Raw genomic sequence first — 21,191 nt, 5'->3', positions numbered from 1 at the left:
AAGTTTAATAGGCATCTCAGGCCGTACATTCCCCGGTCCCACTATGGGAGGCCTATTTAAACTTGATTGACTAAAACTCGGTTGCCGGGTTAGGGAATGCTGAGGCAAGAGACCGAGTCAGAGGGGGTATGGGCAACATTTGAACAATGATTAAGGGTTCATCACAGCATCCAGCCTGCTGGAGCCCTAATCCCAGGTGTTGTCATATCTTTCCCGAGACGACTGGTGGGAGTCCTCTCCACAAAAGGTTATGAGCACCCCAATAATTGTCTTAAGTCTGTTAAAAGACTATAGTAAGATCTGGAAAAGTCATGCTAAGCTGAGGCTTGTGCACAACAAGTAAAAATCCAAAATCCTGATGCTGCAAGCTATCTATTGTTCCTGAAGAAACCATGAGATATCCCATCAGTATATCTGCCACCCATAGGAATTTCAAGCTGGCTCCCAAGTATTTGGGTTACTCCCTAATCTTAAGTGTTTCCTGATTATCAATCAGTTTCCTGAGATGGTCCAAACCAGATAACCCCTTGTCAATAGAAAAGACAATGATTTACACTACTGAGGGTGCTTCGAAGCAGCTGAACTGAGGGTATAAAAATCTGTAAGTGTGTGTGCTGCTAGAAGAGGAAAAGGAAGGAAAAGAAGTAGAAGCAGGAGGAAAGAAGGAGAAGAAGAAAACCCCTGTGCTGACACCATCCCCTGTCGTTCTTGGGACGCTGGAAGAACAGATCATCTCTCTCTTCAAGGATTGTGCTACGGACTGTGCCTGTCAGCTTTGCAGCCTGAGTACCGTGGACTAGGTGAGATCCCAGCGTTCTCTGTCTTCTTTCTAGGCATAAACTTCTGAACCTGAACTGTATCAGTTAAGCTTGAGCTAAGTTTCCCCAAATACTTAGTGAAACCAGGGTAGTATTGTCATTGTTGGTGTTTGTTTTTCTTTTGCATGTCTATTACTACTAGTACTATTATATATTTCATATGCTTAGCAATAAATAACTTTTATAGTCAAACTGGTAGTAATTGGGTATATTTTTCCTTCTCTGCTTCTCTTTCCTCCCGTGCTCTGCAGCAACGCTTCTTTTACCTATGCTAAAGATCCCTGTGAAGCCCAAATTATTGTGGGGTCTGCTCATCAAGAGGCCAAAGATTGGGACGTGCTGAGTTTGAAACACATAAGGGGATCAGCTTGTACAGGCTGATTGACCCAGTTTGACTCAGACGTGCCCTAATGAACTGAATGCTGGCCCATGAGGGTGTCAGCTGGACACTCAGCCAGATTCAGAGGGATTCTGTTTACCTGTGTGCTTGTGTCTGACTGCATTTTATTGTTGCTCTTATGAACTGATTCTTGGCATATGAGGGTGTCAGCCTGTCCATGCTGATCAGCCCGGCCAGGTCAGGCGTGTCACGTTAATTTGTGTGTGTTTGTGTGTATGACTGATTTGGTGACTGGAGGAACCCAGTCCCATTGAGATTGAGTCCTGCAAGATAGCTCCACTGGGGGTGAGGGCTTGCAGAAGGGAGAAATACAGCTCCGTATAGTAACACAAGCAGCACATTGACAGAATCACCAAGACCCTAGAAACTATCCCTAATAAATGAGCACACCCCAAAGTAATGGGCAAATTTGGTAATAATGTGATCTACTTCTTTCTACAGTACCTAATGCATTATATCCATTTATTTAGGGAAAATATTAATGCTTAGAGCTGTAAGCCTTTGCAAGTGCTTATTCACATAACTAGTTCCATTTACTTTAATTGAAACACTTGTGCAAGTAAATACACAACGATGTAGGTAAATGTTGCAAGGTCCAGCCTTAACAACTGCAAAATAAATGCATATACATACAAAACTATATAATAAAAGAACAGAACTTATTTTAAGATTATGGACTTATATTTCTGAGTAATTGAGTAACTTAGGCCTATTATAAGTCCAAAAAAGAAGAACAGCGTCCGTGACAAAGGCAGTTAGTAGTTAGGGTTATTACAGGGAAGCAGTATAAAAAGAAATCCAAAGATAAGGATAACCAAATTAATGGCAACCATTACTGAGCAGATACAACTGATGCTGAACCAGGAGTCAGAGACAGTTGAAGATAATTAATTCTGTGGTTCATTAATACTAAATGGTAATAAACATCCTTAAATAAACTTGTAACACACTTAATAGTACCAACTACTTAAAGATACCTCAGCAATTAAGGCATAGTTTGGAACCATCATGGCAAATGGTCTGAAGAGAGATTTTAAATTGTCAGGTAATTCTGTTCGTCCAGCATAGCCAGGATTCATGGTTATGAATGCTGCACATGTCATGACCAGCTTTATTTCACGACCCTCAAACGTAAATCGAAAGAGCTGTTTAAGAGAAAGTGAAAAATATATTTTATATTGCATTCCTGAAAAATTGGAATTTTCTTTAAAAATAGGACTGCATTGTTACGTCTCAGCTGTGTGTTCTTGGGCAACCCTGGCACAGGATGCAGTCTGTCTGACTCACAAAGGACTCACCCCCGTCCCTCCCCTCCTCTACATAAATGAAACTGATTAAGATGCAGTGAGAGACGCACCTAAGACCCTCCAGATAAGGGTGACAAGAGTGAAACAACTGCCCTAGGTCTAATTTAAATCGGAGATGGAACCAGATGACCATTCATTTACATGAGAGATGGAGAACAGAAAGCCTGAAGCAGAGACTGCAGTGAATTCTGGGACCAGAGAAGCAGGGGAGCACTGCATGATGGGGAATCTGTGCTCCAAATGCTAATCAACCCATGTTCACACAGACCCAGCTCAGCATTTTTCAGACCAGTTCTAATCTGGATTTACTAAGGACTTCCCCCCGCCCAGACGCACACACACCTCTAAGTTTAATAGGCATCTCAGGCCGTACATTCCCCGGTCCCACTATGGGAGGCCTATTTAAACTTGATTGACTAAAACTTCGGTTGCCAGGTTAGGGAATGCTGAGGCAGGAGACCGAGTCAGAGGGGGTATGGGCAACATCTGAACAATGGTTAAGGGTTCAGCACAGCGTCCACCCTGTTGGAGCCCTAATCACAGGTGTTGTCATACTTTTCGCGAGACGACTGGTGGGAGTCCTCTCCACAAAAGGTTATGAGCACCCCAATAATTGTCTTAAGTCTGTTAAAAGACTATAGTAAGATCTGGAAAAGTCATGCTAAGCTGAGGCTTGTGCACAACAAGTAAAAATCCAAAATCCTGATGCTGCAAGCTATCTATTGTTCCTGAAGAAACCATGAGATATCCCATCAGTATATCTGCCACCCATAGGAATTTCAAGCTGGCTCCCAAGTATTTGGGTTACTCCCTAATCTTAAGTGTTTCCTGATTATCAATCAGTTTCCTGAGATGGTCCAAACCAGATAACCCCTTGTCAATAGAAAAGACAATGATTTACACTACTGAGGGTGCTTCGAAGCAGCTGAACTGAGGGTATAAAAATCTGTAAGTGTGTGTGCTGCTAGAAGAGGAAAAGGAAGGAAAAGAAGTAGAAGCAGGAGGAAAGAAGGAGAAGAAGAAAACCCCTGTGCTGACACCATCCCCTGTCGTTCTTGGGACGCTGGAAGAACAGATCATCTCTCTCTTCAAGGATTGTGCTACAGACTGTGCCTGTCAGCTTTGCAGCCTGAGTACCGTGGACTAGGTGAGATCCCAGCGTTCTCTGTCTTCTTTCTAGGCATAAACTTCTGAACCTGAACTGTATCAGTTAAGCTTGAGCTAAGTTTCCCCAAATACTTAGTGAAACCAGGGTAGTATTGTCATTGTTGGTGTTTGTTTTTCTTTTGCATGTCTATTACTACTAGTGCTATTATATATTTCATATGCTTAGCAATAAATAACTTTTATAGTCAAACTGGTAGTAATTGGGTATATTTTTCCTTCTCTGCTTCTCTTTCTTCCCGTGCTCTGCAGCAACGCTTCTTTTACCTATGCTAAAGATCCCTGTGAAGCCCAAATTATTGTGGGGTCTGCTCATCAAGAGGCCAAAGATTGGGACGTGCTGAGTTTGAAACACATAAGGGGATCAGCTTGTACAGGCTGATTGACCCAGTTTGACTCAGACGTGCCCTAATGAACTGAATGCTGGCCCATGAGGGTGTCAGCTGGACACCCAGCCGGATTCAGAGGGATTCTGTTTACCTGTGTGCTTGTGTCTAACTGCAGTGTATTGTTGCTCTGATGAACTGATTCTTGGCATATGAGGGTGTCAGCCTGTCCATGCTGATCAACCCAGCCAGGTCAGGCGTATCACGTTAATTTGTGTGTGTTTGTGTGTATGACTGATTTGGTGACTGGAGGAACCCAGCCCCATTGAGACTGAGTCCTGCAAGATAGCTCCATTGGGTGTGAGGGCTTGCAGAAGGGAGAGATACAGCTCCGTATAGTAACACAAGCAGCACATTGACAGAATCACCAAGACCCTAGAAACTATCCCTAATAAATGAGCACACCCCAAAGTAATGGGCAAATCTGGTAACAGCATTTTCCAGGAAAGATCACAAATATAAAATTGTGAGCTTTTTTTTGTTTTTTTTAAATCTGTTTGGCATTTGGCTTCACTTCAGTTTGGTTACTGTAACAGGGAACCCCTGCCTCTGTTATTAGGAAGGCCTGAGAGGATAGGAAACCCAGGGCCTAGAAGGGCAGCAAACAAGGAGTAGCAGCCCAGGTGCACTGAGTGAGGGACTAAAAAGGCCTAGATGGCTAATGAAGCAATTAGCTGTACCTGGTCCTGGGGTGCAGAAGACCCATTCACATGGCCAGAAGGAGGCTAAGCTTGGGGGATATGAGCCCACTCCCTGACCGTGCAAAATAGCAGCTCCTGCTTGCAGCAGGGAGAGGATCTCCTGGGAGAGAGGGGCTGCTAGAGACAGGCAGGAAGGCACCCAAGCCACCCAGGGGAGCCGGGGTGAGATGGTTCCGATGGAAGTAGGGACTGCAGGCAACATTTACCCTGAGAGAGGGAGACTATGTTTTGTGAAACAGCTGACTTGTGTTTTTGTTCTGTTCTGAGACCAGAAAACCGGGGTGTGGCTACAGGGGTGCCTGGGTGGCACTCCCTTGCTATACATGCCAGAAGCTAGGCCCAAGCCAGAGGGGTGTAGAGTGGAGTGGTGATACTGGAACCCCAGGAGAAGCTGCTGCCAAAGCAGGGCCGATACCCAGGAGCTGAAGTCTTAAACAGTGGACCAAGGCCAAGAGAAGGGGGCCAAGGCTGTGACAGTGAAGTCCTGATGGGTGTTCAGAAGCCTAAGGGAGCACTCCCTTAAAGGGAAGTACTTAAGGGAGAGCACAAGGTCCCAGGTGGGAGGCTGACTTGGCTGGGCAGACAAGATGACCAGTGAAGTTACTTCCGGCCCTAGGGGCCAACATCAAAGTCATGGCAGGCAGGAGACTGAAGGTGAGGTGAGACTGGGAGAGAACCGGAAGATGGGTTCGACCACAGGGAGGGGAAACAGGGTGGCAGCCCTCCCAAAGGTACCACAGCTACCAAGAGCAAAACCATGATCCACTCCTCACTCCCTACACACCCTGTGCCAGAACACGGGTCCATGGGCAGGGGCAAGCAGGGCATGAATCGCAGCTCTGCCATGGGTCCCAGCCCCACGCTATGACCACCCAACGATCCCAGGATCTCCATGGAAACCAGCTGGGACTCCTGAGGGCAGGGCACACACATCTGGGTAGATTGGATGGGCTGCAAATGGGCAGGAAGCAGTGTGCAGGAGCAGGACAGGAGGGCAGGGCTGGAATCGTAATCATGGGGCAGTGATAGCACGAGGCTGGGATGCAGGGCAGAGCCACAATCTGCTCCCAATGCGCCTGAGATGGGCACTGGTTCTGCAGGCAGGGGTATGCAGGGAACAGATCATGACTGCTCCAGGCTCTGGCCCCGGTCACCCATCCCATTCCCAGATGCTGCTTCCCGCCCACCCACAGCCCCTCCCATCTGCTCGCCTGCACACCCTGTCACCATGGGTCCTAGCCGATCTCCATGGAGAACCTAGGATCACTGGGTGGTGATGATGTGGAGTCAGGGCTCAGGGAAGACCCACAATCCACTCCCCACACACCCCTGCCCACAGAACCATCACCTGTCGCAGGGTGTGTGGGATGCAGGAAGTGGATCGTGGCTCTGCTCTATGCCCTGGCCCCAAGCTGTCACTACCTAGAGATCCCAGTTCCAACCCCGGCCCCAGCCCTGGCCACCTGTCCCACTCCCAGATGCTGCTTCCTGTCTGCCCACAGCCTCATCCCATCCATCTGGCTGAGCCTGAGCCCGCAGGAGAGCCACTTAGGGAATTCTGGTCAGCTGTTGTGGGCTGGGGGGTGCTGACCTGACCTGCAACAGATCAACTAAACTTCCTAAGTGGCCCCCTGGCCCAAATAATTGCCCAACCCTGTGTAATACTATCTGTGATGTGATATGACAAACACTCAGATCACAACATGCCTGGAATGGAATTAAAATTAACTAGTCATTTACCAGATGCTTTGGAGAGGCTTTAAAAAGTGGCAAAAGGTGAAAACATCTAATATTCTGTGAAGGAAGAACTATGCACTACAGAAACATACTTATGAACTCTAACCTAAAAATCTGTCTTAGAGCGCAAGTGAAATTAATTTAATGATGTCTAGTGCATACTATTTACTGAAAATAACAATGAAATAACCTCTGAAGAACTGTATTGGAACTAACTTTTGAACTATGTTTCATTTTAAAGTTCATTTAAGTTAAAGAAAATCACAACTGATTTCATTTTACTGAAAAATAAGAATCTGAAGAACCTAAGTATTTAATAGCCAGCATTAAATAAAACTGTTAAAAGAGGATTTCCTCTCTTGTCACAAGCTGTTAATTTTAGTTCAACATCATAGAAAATACAATCAATGCCCAATCCTGCAAACAGTGGCAACCATGACTTTTTTTCTACAGCTCATAACCCCAGTGACTTCAATGTGTCTTTATGCAAACAAAAGTAAAAAATAGGGGCAGCAGCAACTGTTGGTTTGTTCAAGGCCTTAATTATTATAGTTTGACACTGTTGCTGGCAATCTAGTAATAAAGGACAAAGACTGAACGGAGTATGCAGGATGGAGATTCACAACTTCTATGGCCCCTGGAGGTACTTATCTAAAGTAAAGGAGAGTTGCGTTTGTACGGATGATTGTGCTGCTGCACCAGCACATGCTGTACCTGATCTGTGGCTAAATAAAAATAAATCAGTTCTGGACTGCCAATAATCCCGACTTTTTCACAAACATTAACATAACACACTATTTCTCTTTTGTTATCCAATATAAAAGATAATTACCTTTGCAGCTTTAGCATTCCTAATAGTAATTAGCTGCTGAGCAATCACTGATAGAACTTCAATATCAATTCGATTAAATTCATCAAAACAGCACCATGCTCCAGACTGAGCCAAACCACTGAAGAAACGTCCCATCATCTGAAACCATAACATGGCCAAAGATTATGCAGGGTTTCACAACGCACTGATGAAAACTTTATAAATGTATTTAGTCAAGTCTCAGAGGAAGAGACATGTCAGAATGGGATGGAGAGGAAGACAAGGGAACTGGCTGGTTTGTACAGTTTAGAAAAGAATGGGACCCCCATTTTTGACTGATGTAAAAGATATGTTATGATGTAAGGCCAAAAGCACATGTCAAGGGACACAACAGGATACTTAAAGAAGGAGCCCATAGAAGAAAACTAAGCCTCATTTTTAAAAAACATTTCCTTCCAATTAGATGTTTGTTGTCAAGCATTTCAAGTTCGCTGCATTGTGAAGAACATTTTAAAACTAAAAACGGGGAACAGAGAAAAGGGATGTCGTAACAATGGTCCTGAGGCCTGAAACAAAAGAAATAAAGAAAGGAAATGGGTACAAGCAACCCCCGCTTAGTGCTCTTAATTGGTTCCTGAAAAACTGAGTGTTAATTGAAACAAGTGTTAAGCGAAACCGGAAGTTTTTGATGACCCAAGATGGCAACTGCAAGTGTTTTTAATGACTCAAGATGGTGACTGCAAGCGTTATATCGAAACTTGCTGAGCACTAAGTGGAATCAGGTATCAATTTAAAATGAGCATTATAGCTAAACAGAGCTAAGTGAAACAGCATTAAGCAGGGGTTGCCTGTACAGGAAACAGAAAGAGTTGTTGAAAGCAAGCAGACATCAGTGAGTATTCTTATATCAGTTAGCCATAGGAAAACTATACACCACTGGGAAAGGAAAACAGGAACTTTTACAAATAGGCATGTAATTGTTGCATGTTCTTCAGTACACTGCTTGTTTAAGTGCACTTCTGTGACGGTAAACACTTTTTTAAAAAAAAAGAGCCCACATTCTCCAGAAAGATGCTGCATGATCTGTGAAACCCAAAGCCTTTCCTGAATTGTCTTCTTTAGTGTAACACGTTTATAAGTGAGAAAATAAGTCATTTGAAAGTTGCAGATGAATTCAAATTCTAAAGATGACAAACATTCTCAGTACAGGGGCCAGAGCCTCAGTCTCAGTTCCATGCCCTTTTATACTAATTAAGAGGCTCAAAATCTTGCCATAGCTGAGAATGTCTCCAGCAGGGAGGAATTTTCAACTGGTGCCAAACTGATGGAGCCAGTTAGTACCTCAGTCCCTTTCCCCTGACATAGGGAGCTTGCTGGGGGAGGTGTTGGCTACAGCAAGACAGAGGAGAGTAACAAAGAGGATGGAGTGAAATCCATATGGCAATTCTAGCTGGTATATGGCTCTTTGGTGAACTCTTAAAATGGGGATGTTTGGAAGGTCCCTCCTCCCTGCATCAAAAGTATCTTGACAAAGAAGAGAATTAAGCCAAAGAAAGGATTTTTAAATTCAGTTTGGTTTCCCAGTTCTGCTGCATACTTCTTATGTGACCTATGTTACTTCACTAGGATAAAAATCCAGCATTCAATTTTGCCCATGCCATCTGATTGATTTAAGTGAGATTGCATAAATGAATAATACAGTTCTCCCACCTTGTAGTCCAAGCCATCTGAGCAGTTGAACACAACACACTGAATGGCCAATGCTTTTGCAAGGTCTTTTGTAGTCTCTGTTTTACCAGTTCCAGCAGGCCCAGCAGGGGCTCCACCCAGGTCAAGTTGTAAAGCTCCCATAAGGCAGAGGTAGCAACGATCCTGAGAAGATACATGTGTTATCATCATATGTGATGCACAAACTTCTGTTGCTTCCCACTTACTGCTTTTTCAAATTAAACATTTTATGTGTTCTCTGCCATGCATATAAATACCTTATGTACTATATGACAGCAGATCTCATAGGGCTGGTCATCCACTGGTATAATATGTCATTGCCTCCTGGAACTCTGACAAGTTACACCAGTTGAGAATTTGCCCCAGTGTATTAGATTAGCAGAAAACTGTACATAGTTTCACCATTAAGAATGAGGGCACACGAATGGCCAAATGATCAGCGCACACACAGCCAAATTACAACATTCTTGTCCTAGCAAAACTCTCATCAACCAGTATTATTACATCCCTCATTGTACACTAGCCTGGTTTTCAAGAATGTCAATGTTGTGATCTAGGCTAGTCATCCGCGCAGTTCATGCTGACAGATATTGCTGAACCCTCAACCTAGTAGGACACATGCTCAGATTTGCTGAATATTGAAGGTGACACCTCTGCAGAGGTATGAGTGGACATGGTGGGTATTTTAACTCAAGGTGTAACTGACAGTAACAAGGCCGCTGTCTTTGTATCTATCTGACTTTGTCTATTTTCCCTTTGTAGATGGAACTCACAAAATCTGCATACGCCTGCTTTGGGTATGCATCAAACTAAGAGTATTAAATATCAATACCTACCTAATAGTCCCTCCATTACTAGCATTTCTAAGACAGCAAACTTCTATTTAAATAATGATAAAACTGTAGGAAAATACATACTGTCAGTGGAGTTATCACTAATCTTGGACATGCACCCAGGTATTCGTAGCCATAGATATACTGGGATAAAGCCATCCTAGCAACGCAGTTATCTAGATCCAAGTCCCAGTAATAACGTAGCTGTCTTTGCCATTCAAAACTGTCAACAGAATTCACCTATAAAGATGACATGCAGTGATTTTTTAATAAAGTGATTCAAAGCAGTTAGTTTTGTGTACATATTTATCTAAGCTACTTCAGAAAAAAATAACATTACCTTTTCTGTAACAAGTTCACTAACAATGTCTCTTGCATGTACATCAATAGTTATCAGTGCTGTTACTATATTTCTGTGTAATTTAGGAAGACTACCACGGACTAATCCTGCCAGTGCATTTAATCTCTGAAAAACAAAACAAAATGTGCTTAAGTATCTTACTCCTGTGCTTAAAAATTATTAAAAGAAATGGTCAGAGCTTCAGCTGGTACAAATTAGTATAGCCGGGGATATATTTTGGAGCTAAGAATTGCAAGTTGAAGCAAAACGATATATACCTAGAGAAAATGTAGTTATTTAGAATATGGTTATTTTACACCTAAGAATCATTAAAATAAAGCTTGCTTACATTTTTTATGAATCTGATTGTTTTCAAATGGTTGTGAATACAAACAAAACAAAAGATATGAATTTACCAACTCTAAAATACAGAAAAAGGCATTTGAAGAAATGACAGGGGGGAAAAAATCAACACACACTGTTGATTCGGAAGCTGAATACTCTATTTCCTAAATATTGTCTTTGTTGGGGAGCTAAATGTTATCCAATATCAACTGGAAAATATTGGTATTAAGTGTTTTGCCACCACCCTAAGAATTCCTCTTCCTGCTTTTGGCTAGCCTCTACCCCACATTTTAAACACTGTCCTTCTACCAGCCATGCTCTGAACCAGACATGCACCCCTAGCTGCATGGTCACAAGGTTTATTAGAGTAATGCTGGCAGTTAGATATACTTGACTGCAATATCCTCAAGCCAAACAGACCAATAAATAAATCCACAGACCCAGTAAATAAATACCCATATCCTTAGGCACCCCTCTGTGCTTCTTTGCCTTCCATAAGCTTTGTTTGGAACTAGATTCCAAAGCACTGGAAAGGTGGGATTGATGAAAGAAATATGAGGGACTTCAATCACTCTGGCTTGTCAGGCCAGGTCTCTCATGTAAAGCAGACCAGCCTATTCCATGGTCGGGTTGTCAGTGACTAAACTGGCACCCCCCCACCTGGGCTAGCCTAGGTGTGTGGACACCCAGCAGGACTAAAAACAAGACCTGTCAAAGGGCAGATGAGGTCACTGTGAGCCAACAGCCATCCATACCTGGAGAGGAGATGAGCACTGCCAGGTCAACCTACTCAAAAAAATCACCAGTGATGCAAAGCAATTCAAATAACCTATACTACCAACACTCAGGAGAAAACTGAACTCCTGAATGACTACTTTGCTTCATTATTTCACTGGACTAAGGAGGAAATCATACTAGATAAGGCTCAGAATGGGCATAGTATGAATGACTGCCTTCGTACTATTGATGTTGAGCTGGTGTGTGATCAGTTAGAAAAGTTAGACATTTATTAGTCAGCAGGACCAGATGAACTTCATCCGAGAGTGCTGAAGGAGCTGGCCAAAGTCATCGCGGGACTTCTGGAGAAACTCTTACAAAACTCGTGGTGCTTGGGAGAGGTTCTTGAAGACTGGAAGAGGGCCAGTGTTGTGTCCATCTTCAAGATGAGGAGGAGAGAGGAACCAGGCAACTATAGGCCAATTAGACTAACTTCTAATTGGGAAAATCCTGGAAAAATTCATCAAGGAGTCTATGTGTGATAAGCTTGCAAAAGGTAGGATTCAGAACTACAGCCATCATGGCTTCAGTTCAGGCAGGTCTTGTCTGACCAATCTCATCTCCTTCTACAACCAGGTAACTTGCCACCTGGATAACAGAAAGGTCAACATTGTATACCTAGACTTCCAAAAGTCCTTTGATCTGGTATCCCATGATGTTCTCATGGGAAAATTGGAGGATTAGAGGCTTAACTGCTCAACAGTTAGGTGGATAGGAAGTTGGTTGTGGGGTAGGACCCAGAGAGTCCTAGTGAATGGACCTGTGTCATCCTGGTGAGAAGTGGCCAGTGGTATCCCTCAGGGGTCTGTGCTCAGTCCAGTGTTTTTCAACATCTTTATCAATGATTTGGATGTGGGGGTGAAGAGCTCACTGGCCAAGTTCGCGGATTATACCAAATTACGGGGGAGTGTGGTTACATTTGAAAATAGGCTGCAGATACAGGAAGACCTAGACAGGCTGGTCAGTTGGGTGGATCGGAACCAGATGAAGTTCAACGTTGAGAAGTATAAAAAGTGCTCCATCTGGGGATGAACAATCCCCAACATGCTTACAGGCTTGGTGGTGCCAAACTGAGTAGCACGATGACTGAAAGGGATCTATGAGTAATAATAAACTATAGTATGAACATGAGCCATCAGTGTGATGCTGTAGTCAGCAGGGCAAACAATACTCTGGCATGTATCAACCAATGCATCTCGAGTAAAACCAAGGAGATTGCAAGCAGTACTCTTGTATTCCTCCCTACTCATTTGTACAAGTTTCCACTTCTTGTAAACTTCTGTTTAGACTTTAGCTCATTGAAGAGTTCTCTGCTAAGCCAAGCTGGTCTTCTGCCATACTTGCTAAGTAGTCTTCCTACTCATCGGGAATGGTTAATTTCTGTGCCATCACTACAATTTCTTTAAAGTACAGCTCCTATTTCTGGAGGAACCTCCCATTCCATCAGCATTTTTCTGACAATCAAGGTGTGGCAGGAGAGTGGGAGTGAGACCCACCCGAGGGTTAAGAGGCTCCAAGTGCCTGGTGGGGTGCAAAACCAGTGGGCCAATAGTGAGGCAAGCACCATGGGCATTGTAACATTCCAGGCCTGTGACCTCGCCACTGACCCCTCCTTGGGACAGCCTTCTATGACATGACTGACTCTGTGGATGCAGGGAGACTATATACAAGATTCCTTCTAAGCTGCGTGTATGCGCAGCCACGCACAATAAAAAAAATCTTGCCACGCAGTAACTTTTTAATGCTGTGTACCTGCCTGGAAAGGAGCTGGGCTGCAACTTCTTGTAAACTTTGGGTGCAGAGCATGATGGAGGCACCAGGACCGGTGCAGGACACTTACCAGTGGTAAGTTACCACTCGGCTGCACGGGGGCCACTCCACTCTGCTCCTCGCTCCTCACCGCGCCGGCATCCCCATGGGGAGGGAAAGCAGCACAGGGCAGGCGGCGGCTCCTCCCTGAGGCAAGGCAGACGCGAGGGCTGGGGCTCTGACAGCTCTGGGGAACTGCTCCCCTCCCCAGCCCCTGTGGGTGAACTTTGTCCTGAGCCCTGATGCCATGTGTCTCTCTGGCCTGGGGCAGTTGGAGGAATGGAGAACCTGCCATGTGAGAGGAGATTGGTGGATCATAGCCCCAGGCTTCAGGGCTTCTGCTGGTCACCTGAAGGAGCAAGGAAGAGCTTGCCCCTCTCAACTTTAAGCTGTGGACATTGGCCACGGCCAAAGGTGGGAAATGGGCTGGGAGAGGGGGTGCTGGTGCCCCCAGAGGTATTGAGAGACCTTCCAGGTGCAAGGACTCTGGGGGCTTTGCCTGCCTCTAGCATGAGGCATGGTCAGCTGTCTAGGTCTGTTTGAACACATCTTGCCCAAGAAACGCCCTGCCACTGCCATGGCAAAGGTCTTGGTGCTCCCATTGTGTGTCCTGCTCCCATTCTGTGGCCCACAGTGGGGTTTTGGGTCAAGGGCTGCCTTGGATCTACAGTGTGTGAAAGGGGCTGGAGTGGATGTTGTGGACTCCTTTGCACAGTAATCTGCCAGCATGTGCAGAGGCCCTGCCTGGGATTTCCCAGCAGGTCCCTTCTAGTCTTATGCTCCTGAATGCAGGCATTCCCCTGGTGTGCGCCAAAATGGGGAGGCAGGACCAATTTGGGAACAGATTGAAGCGGCACACTCACGGCCCAAAGCAGCATGCTCATGGATTGCTACACCTTAGAGGGAACATTGGTGATATACGCTGAATTTAGCAAGGCTTTTGCTACCATCTCCCACATTCTCACAGGCAAGCTAAGGAAATACGGGCTGGATGAATGAACTGTAAGGTGGAGAGAAAACTGACTGGGTTATTGTGCTGAAAAGGGTAATAATCAGTGGCTCAATGTCTAGTTGGCAGTTGGTATCAAGTGGAGTGTCTCAGGGGTCAGTCCTGGGGCCAGTTTTGGTCAACATCTTCATCAACGATCTGGAAGATGGGATGAAGCACATCTGCAGCAAGTTTGTGGATGACACCAACCTGGGTAGAGTAGCATATGTGCTGGAGGGTAGGGCTAGGATTCAGAGAGACCTCAACAAATTGAAGGATTGGACCAAAAGAAATCTCATGAAGTTCAATAAGAACAATGCAAAGTGCTCACAATCCTACTCATTGGTACAGACTGAGGACTGACTGGCTAGGGAGCAGCTCTGCAGAAAAGAACATGGGAATTACAATGGACAATAAGCCAAATATGAGCCAACAGTATGCCATTGTTTTGAAGAAGGTTAACAGCATACTGGGCTGTGGTAGTTTGAGTGTTGCCAGCATGATCAAGGGAAGTGATTCTTCCTCTCTATTTGCAGGTGTGAGACCACAGTTGGAGTACTGTGTCCAGTTTTGGACACCCCATTACATAAAGAATGTGGATACATTGGAGAGTCTAGTGGAGGGCAACAAAAATGGTTAGAGGGCTGAGAAACATGACTGAAGAGGAGAGGCTGAGGGAACTGGGCTTATTTAGCCTGAAGAAGAAAAGGCTGATGGGGGATTTAATAGCAGCCTTCAACTACCTAAAGAGTAGTTACAAAGAAGATGGAGCTAGACTGCTCTTTGTGGTGGCAAATAACAGAACAAAGAGCAATGATCTCAAGTTGCAGCAAGGGAAGTTGAAGTTAGATATTAGGGAACACTCTCTCACTAGGAGGGTAGTAAAGCAATGGAACAGGTTACGTGAGAAGTTGTGGAATCTCCATCTTTAGAGGTTTTTAAGACCTAGATAGACAAAGCTTTGGCTGGGATGATCTAGTTGGGAATGGTCCTGCTCTGAGCAGGGGGTTAGATTAGATGGTCTCCTGAGGTAGCTTCCAATCCTAATTTTCTAGGATTCTAAATATAGTTAGACAGTAAAGTTCCTTATTGACAGGTTTCTTGCTTCTTTAAGGGCCTTTGCAGGAGATTAACTTGTGTTGACCTTCCTGAGTAAGTGGACTCAGGAACTTTAGTAGATAAATAATGATAGCTGCACCACATTTCCAAACCTTCTTTTGCTCTCGATGCCATTTCTATCAAACCCCATAGAGATTTCAAGTAAGGGTACAATCTAGGTGCCTGCCATTTACACTGCTGCTTCTTGGTAGAGTAAGACTCAGGATGCTTAAATGTGTGGCTATTAGCTAAGTAAAACAGACTGGATAGAGAATCTTACCACTTAGACAAGAAAAATTATCACTTTCCTTGTGAAAATCATTGCTGAACTAATGCTCAAGACTGGCTCAAGCTAGAAAAACATTAAATCCATTTGATGCAAGAAGAGGTTTGTGGAAATAAAAACTCACATCAAAGTTTATTTTCTCAAACTCTGTCAGAGTTTGTAAGCGATCATAATCCTCCCCTTCTAGGCACTGGGTTAGATCACGGCACCACATGAGTTGAGAAACGGTCAGTATAACCTGTAACAAAAACAGCCACGATTCTATTTTAGAAAGGTTTGCAAAGCAAATATTTTGCAAAACAGCAAAAATCCATAAATAATAATCATGGGAGTCATGAAAATAAGTAAAGACAAGGTCCTGCAGGCATACAAATACTTAAACTGAGGTACTCTCACACACATAAAATATATGTAAATGTTGGCAATATCAAAGTTTAAGTAGGTAGGTAGGCAAAAAAAAATCAACACAAATATTAGCATAGCTTACCTGAGATGGGTGTCCAGCAACAACCCATTCCATTCTAACTCTGGCTTGATAATCAGCAATGGCAGCTTTAGTTAGACGTCTAAGAGAAGTGAACATTGCTTCTTCTACTTTACCAAGCCAGTCTTCTACATTCCCTCTGGCTTTGAGTCCCTTCCCTAAACTAACCTACAATAAATTGTTAGATTAATCATGATGGTAACATTTCTGCAGAATTTACACATTAAACTGTAGTATTCAAATTGTAGTATTGCATATGTTTTCTAAGATTAATTAATGGAGCAGCAAAAAAAAATCAGGTCCAATTCACTGGTATATTACTTCACTCTAATTATGTCAAACTAAACCACAAGATCACCCTTCAATATGCCAACCTGGAGGAAAAACTTCTGAAAAACTGTACTAAACTTGCACTATACCTGCGTTACATCAATATTTTTATCATCTGGACTGAACACTTAGATTCACTTACTATTGACTTCCACTACAGGTTTAACAACAATTATTCCTTGACCAAATTTTCTCTGGAATATTCCTAAACTTTCTAGATACCACAATCCACCTCTGGGATGGTACCCTATAAACCACCATACACCAAAAGTCCATGAGCCACCATACTTATGTCCACAGGACCAGCAATCAACCTGAGCACACCAAAAAATCTGTAATCTACAGATACCACCACATCTACTCTGAAAAAAATCTGTGATGCCCATCTGACCAGCCTAAAATTTTCCTTCACATAACAAGGATGTTCTAGTAGAGAAACAGATTATCCAAATACCCTGCAGTAGCAAAACCAAAGGAAACCCCCTTGTGACCCAACACCCTTCATTATCACCAATGGAACCAATCAGAAGAATCAGCAGACAATTACAGCCTACACTTAGGCTCGGCAGGATTCAATTTTTATGAATAAACATCAATAAGTGCAATTTCAACTCACACTCACAGACCAATGGAAAAATATTTCTGTTGGTAATAATTGAAATTTACAGAAAGGAGGCTGTAACAGAAAATCTTTATCCCTGTTACTGGTCAGTAAAGAGAGGGACAGAGGGTGGAGGGGTTAAAGAGGAAAGCAATGGGCCACCTAATGACTTGTCATCAATTAAGCTGCTTGTTCACAGGTGTGGGAAGCCTGGAGGGAAATAACAGACAACTTAAACAACCCTCTACCCAAAGTGTGTGGTGGGGGGAAGAGTATTCAAGGCTCCAGCCTGGTAACAGAAGAGTCCTGCCCAGGCCAGGTTGTCTAAGTGCGGATGGGGAGAGGGACAGGGAACCCAGGGAGGTTGCCACCTCTCCCTGTGTTCCCACAGCTCTGGGCATGCCGCTGCCCTCCTCTTCTGGTCCCTGCCCACCTGGCTTTTTCCAAAGAATAAAGAGAATGATTTAAAACAGGTATGATTTATTGATTTATGGATATTTACTTTTTATATTTTGATGTGATTTTATAAAGCTTTTAACAGTATATTGTCATTACTAAATTGTCTGTCCCCCCGCCCCGCTTAATGTTGTGCAATCCTGAAATTTCTAATTTATAAAAATCAAAATAAATGCTTAAAAATAAACATCAATTTTATCCATCCAAATTATTTTAAAAAAATAAAAATCTAATTCTGCTAAGCCTATCTACACTCAACAAAGATCAGAACTCAAGAGAAATATTCCCAGCCCCTCTACTCCTAGGTTTCACACAATCCCTCAACCTTGCTCAACTCATCATCAGAAACACACTTCCCACTGCCCAACGAACATGAACTGGGATGCAGCCTTGCCTCATCAAGAAATGCTTAACCTGTCAACACATCTCCACTGCTAATACAAACAAAATCCCCCATAACAAAATCAGTCAGAATGCATGGTTCCTACACATGCCTTTCTCAAAATGTGATATAGTTGATCCAACACACCAAATACCCTCATGGCAACTACGTGGGTGAAACTAAATAGCAAGTACACATCAGAATAAACTCCCACAGAAAAAATATAAAAGACAGAGACACACATATACCATTATTTGAATTTGAATTAGGAGCACATTTCTCACAGAACAACCACTCCCTCTCAGACCTTACAATCCTCCTTTTAGTAGGCCTTGATTTCCAGTTATCAGCTTCTCTTCTGCTAATTGTAACTCTGCTACCCCTGGGAATTTTTCTTCCACACCCCTTACAACTGTTTTTGTTTGGTATCTTTCACTGTGCTGTGTTAGCTCTCACTGCTCAGACCTGATGAAGAATGTCTTGTATTCAAAAGCTTGTTTAAGTTTATCCCCTTTCTTTCTCCTTTATGGTAACCCTTCAAGTATTTGAAACTTTAAGTTTATCCCAACTATGCAGGTAGTCCAATAAAAGATAGCACCCTAAGAAATCCTGCCTCTTTCAAACTAACCTCTAGAAAAATAGAGCTATACCCATCATAAACTGGTGAACTGGGCCTGTTCTGTATTTTATTCATCTATAACAGTTGTGTTCTTAACTTTTCCTTCTAGGTATTTGGAAAACATATATTTATTAAAAACACAAAAAGATCAATAAAAAGAAATGCTTACCCTTTCCCCCTCTGGGGACAACATTGCTAAAATATCATTAGTAAAAACCTTTTCCTGTTCTCCCTCTGCTGGCATCATCAGGGCAAACTCTAGCTTAATGATTGAATCAAAGCATTTCCTTAAATGAGGCTGAACGGCTTGAGGATTGCGAGTCTGGGCCAAAATTTCCAGGAGCTCATCATTTGATAAAAAGTAAAATCTGTGCAATACAATAAACAGTATTCACGACTTCAGATATAAAATGCTTCAAAAGAAAAAGGAAACATTTTTGTTGTTTAAAATACCAGAATTAAGCATGATAATATAATGCAAATTATAATGGATAGCATAGTTATGTTTATTTGCATTAGTATCATAGCATACAACATTCAATACTCATCTTTTCTCTATTGATGTCAATCAGCAGACTGCATAGATTGTTTGCTATCACTTTTTACTAACCTGGGGAAGATAACTCTCTTGGACTCCAAATAAGCCTCTAGACACTTCTGAATTTGATCAAGTAGTCCATTGTTATTCTGGAAAGTCTCTAAGAGACCTATCAAAAATTAAAAAGTACTTGAGAAACTAGGGTAGAAAGTATGAAAAAACATCAAACGATCTCCACCGTGTTTAAAAATGCAAGGACAATTCTTCATTTTTATGAGTTATGGGTGAAACATTTTCATCAGACAAATGTTGTTATACATTAACAAGTTCAGAGTGCACATAGGGCTGGGCAAGGAATTAGTCTATAAAATCAGGTCACAAGCACAATTACAGTTGTCACCCACTGCAAATATTTTTAATGTAATGCTCTATGGGCAAACCTGTTTATCACCCATACAATGTTTAAATAAGCAAACAGAGGGCCCTGTGCTAGGGCTGGAGGTGAGAGAAATCATCCTCCAGAATAAAGCCAGAGCTGGGGACAGCCAATGACCTGCTTTCAGACCACTTTTATAACCCCTGGGATGTAATAATGGCTATGATCTGCCCATACACAAGAATGACTTGGTGGCCATACCCAAGGGCTTATGTTATGTCCCTTTGTGTTACCAGGGAAGAAGTTAGGCAACTGTGGTGTCGACACCTACACAGTCAGATGGGTCACAAATTGGCTGGAGGGTCGCACCCAGAGTGGTGGTGGACTGGTCATTTTTGACCTGGAGGGATGTGGGCAGTGGGGATCCCCAGGGCTCAGTCCTAGGGCCTGCACTCTTCAACATCTTCATTGGCGATTTGGATAAGGGGGTGAAAAGCGCCTTGTTCAAGTTTGCAGATGACACTAACATGTGGGGAGAAGTGAGCATGCTAGAAAAGAGGGACAGCCTACAACTAGATCTCGACAGGTTACAGAGGTGGGCAGATGAGAATAACATGGGTTTCAATATGGACAAGTGCAAGGCGTTGCACCTGGGGAGGAAGAACCAGCAGCATACCTACAGGCTAGGGAACTCCCTTCTTGTCATCACAGAGGCAGAAAAGGATCTTGGTGTCACTACTGATTCCAAGATGAATATGGGCCACCAATGTAGGGATGCGGTCAGGAAGGCTAACCATACCTTTTCATGCATCCATAGATGCATCACGAGCAGGTCCAAGGAGGTGAGCCTCCCCCTCTATGCAACATTGGTCAGGCCTCAGTTGGAGTACTGCATCCAGTTCTGGGCGCTACACGTCAGGAGGGATGTGGACAGCATCAAGAGGGTCCAGAGGAGGGCCACTCACATGATCAGGGGGCAACAGGGCAGGCCCCATGAGGAGAGACTACAGGACCTGAACCTGCTCAGCCTCCACAAGAAAACGCTGAGAGGGGATCTAGTGGCTGTCTATAAACTTACCAAGGGGGACCAGCAGGCAATGGGAGAGTCCCTGTTCCCCCGAGCACTACCAGGAGTAACAAGGAACAACGGCCATGAGTTGACAGAGAGTAGATTCAGGCTAGATATCAGGAGGCACTACTTCACAGTCAGGGCAGCTAGGAGATGGAGCCAACTTCCAAGGGAAGTGGTGCTTGCCCCTACCCTGGGGGTCTTCAAAAGGAGGCTGGACAGCCGCCTAGCTGGGGTCATTTGACCCCAGTATCCCTTCCTGCCCATGGCAGGAGGTCAGACTTGATAATCTGCTTAGGTCCCTTCCGACCCTAACAACTATGAAACTATGAAATTATGAAGTTAAGATAGAACTGTATTCGCTGGTGTGTAGAGGTTGTAAGAGATCCACAGCTCAGGCTCTTAACATTCAAAAAGTGTCTATTTCTTTTTTCCTTAAAATACAGTAGATGTAGTAGATAACCAGTAGATTAAGCTGACACACCATTGGGAATGAAGTGATGTAATAGCCAAAGAAAAATAAAAGTGAGTTCTACTGGACTGAAACTGCAGAAAGGTTTTCAGTGTTGTAAAAAGTACTGTCAATCAAAAAATTCGCCTACCCTGCAAATGAGCTAGTGCCAAGGATTATGTAGCACTTGGATCCTGATGCTTAAAATGGGGAAACACTGAGCCTGATTCTTGTGATGTTATTTACACCACTTCAGGCCGAAATGGTAATGTTTTCAGCCACTCTGCATTCATTTTATTCCTACATGTATTCATAAGAACAAGTCCTTAATAAACGCTTTACAAGTTAGATAGAAGT

At 43.5% G+C, this 21,191-nt stretch overlaps 1 protein-coding gene across 1 annotated transcript in view; it reads right to left on the bottom strand.

The window, feature by feature from the left end:
* Window positions 1–21,191, bottom strand: part of DNAH6 (dynein axonemal heavy chain 6) — a 282,667-nt gene that overhangs the window by 177,911 nt on the left and 83,565 nt on the right. The window contains exons 23-31 of the mRNA XM_025199101.1: window positions 19,011–19,107; window positions 18,570–18,768; window positions 16,016–16,180; window positions 15,653–15,766; window positions 10,226–10,351; window positions 9,970–10,125; window positions 9,035–9,196; window positions 7,346–7,483; window positions 2,196–2,363 (exon numbers count right to left, since the gene is read on the bottom strand). Coding sequence (XP_025054886.1) covers window positions 2,196–2,363; window positions 7,346–7,483; window positions 9,035–9,196; window positions 9,970–10,125; window positions 10,226–10,351; window positions 15,653–15,766; window positions 16,016–16,180; window positions 18,570–18,768; window positions 19,011–19,107 — 1,325 coding nt within the window. The remainder of the gene's footprint in view (window positions 1–2,195; window positions 2,364–7,345; window positions 7,484–9,034; window positions 9,197–9,969; window positions 10,126–10,225; window positions 10,352–15,652; window positions 15,767–16,015; window positions 16,181–18,569; window positions 18,769–19,010; window positions 19,108–21,191) is intronic.

Source organism: Alligator sinensis, unplaced genomic scaffold, assembly GCF_000455745.1.
Source record: "Alligator sinensis unplaced genomic scaffold, ASM45574v1 scaffold607_1, whole genome shotgun sequence".
Taxonomy (NCBI): domain Eukaryota; kingdom Metazoa; phylum Chordata; order Crocodylia; family Alligatoridae; genus Alligator; species Alligator sinensis.
This window is presented reverse-complemented; position numbering and strand designations above follow the sequence as displayed.